The 3,552-nt window shown below is 62.6% G+C and overlaps 1 protein-coding gene across 1 annotated transcript; it reads left to right on the top strand.

The window, feature by feature from the left end:
• Nucleotides 1–117: 117 nt before the first annotated feature.
• Nucleotides 118–1,704, top strand: LOC122545701 (ATP-sensitive inward rectifier potassium channel 10-like). The gene has a single exon (XM_043684642.1). It carries the CDS (start codon nucleotides 123–125, stop codon nucleotides 1,329–1,331), a length of 1,209 nt encoding a protein of 402 aa, XP_043540577.1. The 5' UTR covers nucleotides 118–122; the 3' UTR covers nucleotides 1,332–1,704.
• Nucleotides 1,705–3,552: the final 1,848 nt, after the last annotated feature.

Genomic DNA, 3,552 nt, shown 5'->3' with positions numbered 1-3,552 from the left:
CCTCTACACTGTCCCACCATAAACACTCCCAGGGACAGGGACAGCACGGGGTTAGATACAGAGTAAAGCTCCCTCTACCCTGACTGCGATCTCTCCGTTCTCTCCCCCCCCAGGGTTTGAGGATGGCCTCCAGCAAAGTGTTCTCCTCCCGCACCACACAGACGGACTCCCACCCGCTGCTGCGCCCGGGCGGGGGTCGCCAGCGCCGGCGGGTGCTGACCAAGGACGGGCACAGCAACGTGCGCATCGAGCACGTGCGGGACTGGCGCTTCCTGTACCTGAAGGACCTGTGGACCACCTTCATCGACCTCAAGTGGCGCTACAAGCTGGCGCTCTTCTCCGCCACCTTCGCCGGCACCTGGTTCCTCTTCGGCCTGGCCTGGTACCTGGTGGCGCTGGCCCACGGGGACCTGCCGGCGGCCCTGCCCCCCGGAGCCAACCACACCCTGTGCGTGGCCAACATGCAGAGCCTGACGGCGGCCTTCCTGTTCTCGCTGGAATCTCAGACCACCATCGGCTACGGCTTCCGCTACATCTCGGAGGAGTGCCCGCTGGCCATCGTGCTGCTCATCGGGCAGCTCATCGCCACCAGCCTGCTGGAGGTCTTCGTCACCGGCACCTTCCTGGCCAAGATCGCCCGGCCCAAGAAGCGGGCGGGCACCGTGCGGTTCAGCCACCACGCCGTGGTGTCGCCGCGGGACGGCCGGCTCTGCTTGATGATCCGGGTGGCCAACATGCGCACCAGCCTGCTCCTGGGGTGCCAGGTGACCGGCAAGCTTCTGCGGGCGCAACGGGCCGCCGAGGGGGAGAGCTTCCGGCTCCAGCAGCTCAACGTGGACTTCCACGTGGACGCGGGCACCGACAGCCCCTTCCTCATCCTGCCCCTCACCTTCTGCCACCCCATCGACGAGGCCAGCCCCTTCCGCAGGGCGGCCGCGGCGCCCGGCCGCGACCAGGACTTCGAGCTGGTGGTCATCCTCAGCGGCACCGTGGAGTCCACCAGCGCCCTGTGCCAGGTGCGCACGTCCTACCTGCCCGAGGAGATCCTCTGGGGCTACGAGTTCTGCCCCGCCATCTCCCTGTCGCCGGGCGGCAAGTACGTGGCCGACTTCGCCACCTTCGACCGGGTCGCCAAGGTGGCCGGGACCGAGACCCTCCGGCCTGGAAGCGGCGCCGCCGCCTCATCCTCGCCCTCTTCACCCCCCCCAGCCGACGCCGCCGCCCTGGAGGACAGGGAGAAGGACAGGCTGGAGGGGAGCCTGAGGGAGCACGGCCCACACCCGGGCAAAGGCGCCAGCTCCCCCCGCAACATGAAGATCAGCAACGTCTGACCGAGGGGGAGGGGGAGGGGTGGGCTCGGCCTTGGGGTTGTTAGGTAAACCGGCCGAGGGGGTTTAATCTCCCTTCGCTCCCCCCCCCTTTCAGGCCAGGGATGGAGTCCAGTCGCTTGGGTGCGGGAAGATATCCCAGCATGCTTCCGCCCAACGGTCAGAGAAGGGGGTGCTTGGCCGAGAGCAATTCTCCTCCCTCTCTCTCTCTCACTTCTTTCTGCCCCAACCTCCCACAGACCCGATGGGCCGATCGGCCTGGATCTTCACCGCTTTCTAGCACGGCCTAGGTCAGGCAGCACCCGAGGGAGCAGCAGACTCCACACCTCGGGCCTAAGGCCTTCGCCAGGGTCGAGGCCTGAGGGGAACACGTCTGTCCTTCGAATCGAGCTGGTGAGGGGGGGGGGGGGGGGGCGGGTCGGACGCGTTTTCGAAATTCGGTTTTGGCGGTTCCATCGAGCGCCTGGCCTCATCCCCGACCCAGGCCTCTCGGTGGAAGGTCGGGTCTCCCGCTCCCTCGGATGCCAGGCCGAGCTTGGCTGGCGCCGCGCTCCCGAGTCTGACCGGCTGTCCTCCCGTTCTCCCTCCTTGTAAGCCGCTACCACCCCACTCTCGCGGACACCCCCTCGGCGAAACCGGGACATTCCCCCCCTCCTTCATATTCAAAATCGAGAAGCCTGCCCGGCTGGGGGTGGGGTGGGCTGGGGCGAACTTCAGGCGTAACGGCCTGGTGTCGGTGGGGGGATCGAAGTGATCCAAGTCTCCCTGACCACACACCCCCCCCCCACACACACACACAACCCCACCCCCTTCACCGGCTCATTCCCGAAAGGCCCGGGGATGAATGCGCGTTGGCGTGGCGAGAGGGCGTGGCGTCAGCTCTCGGGGAAGCGCCCCCCCCCCACCCCCCACCCTCGTCTCCATCCCCGGCGAGTAAAGGAAGCCATTCACCCTTCACCTTCATGCTGGCCCTTTGGAGGAGGTGGCCAAGCCGCCCAGAGGGGTGCGGATGACCGTTATGCCCTGGGGGGGTTTGAGGGGGTGGGGTGTCAATGGGAGTCTGTCTCTGTCCCATCCCCCACTTGTCGCTTCACACGAGTACTCTCAACAGATGAGGGTCACGGCACGGAAACAGGCCCTTCGGCCCGACCCGTCCATGCTGACCCAGATATCCCAACCCAATCTAGTCCCACCTCCCAGCACCCGGCCCATATCCCTCCAAACCCTTCCTATTCATATACCCATCCAGATGCCTCTTAAATGCTGTAATTGTACCAGCCTCCACCACTTCCTCTGGCAGCTCATTCCATACACGTACCACCCTCTGGGTGAAAAGGTTGCCCCTTAGGTCTCTTTTATATCTTTCCCCTCTCACCCTAAACCTATGCCCCTCTAGTTCTGGACTCCCCCCACCCCAGGGAAAAGACTTTGCCTATTTACCCTATCCGTGCCCCTCAGCGGTTTATAATTTTTTTATATATATAGTTGCCCTTTCAAAACCTTGAGGAACTTGAAACTAAAGGGCAGAGGCAGTCAGCTGTGAAGGATCGCCGTTAAACCGAGAATTGGAACTTCATTGACAATCGAACGGTTCGATAGGCGAGGAAGGAGAGGAGAGGACAACTGGCTCACAATTCTGTCACTTCAACTCGACACAGAGCCCATCCCCGCACAGAGAGAGAGAGACGTGGGGTGGTATTACAGATGGGGGAGGGACACAAAAACTCAACAGAACGCAGCCCCCCTCCCCCCTCCCCACCTCCGGCACCAGTCTCGATCAGCGGCGCCCTCCCGGTTCCCTCTTGACTCTTCGAGGGGGTTGTGGGCGCGCCAATTTTCCAATGGCGGACATCTCAGCCGTTCTGGCAGCCTCTGCGCTGAGGGAGAGCGAGATAGCACGGTTGACGTGAAGGGTCACCACGACTCGCAAGGTTAATTCTGCTCTCCCTCGACAGACGCTGCCAGACCGGCTGAGCTTTTCCAGCAATCCCTGCTTTTGCTTCAGATTTCCAGCACCCACAATTCTTTCGGATATTCAACGTAACTTTCAGTCAGCCCTTTCAGTCTCCCTCCCTCTCTCCCTCTCTCGCGCTCGAGACAAAGAGAGAGGCAGGGAATTTGCAAATAGTTAGTTGCTCAGAACTTTCAGTTATGTCCCCGCACTCAGAACAGAGAGATTTTGTCATTCCTGGATGCCCAGGACTCCTGAACACACACACACACA

This window comes from Chiloscyllium plagiosum, unplaced genomic scaffold, assembly GCF_004010195.1.
Source record: "Chiloscyllium plagiosum isolate BGI_BamShark_2017 unplaced genomic scaffold, ASM401019v2 scaf_54015, whole genome shotgun sequence".
Classification (NCBI taxonomy): domain Eukaryota; kingdom Metazoa; phylum Chordata; class Chondrichthyes; order Orectolobiformes; family Hemiscylliidae; genus Chiloscyllium; species Chiloscyllium plagiosum.
This window is presented reverse-complemented; position numbering and strand designations above follow the sequence as displayed.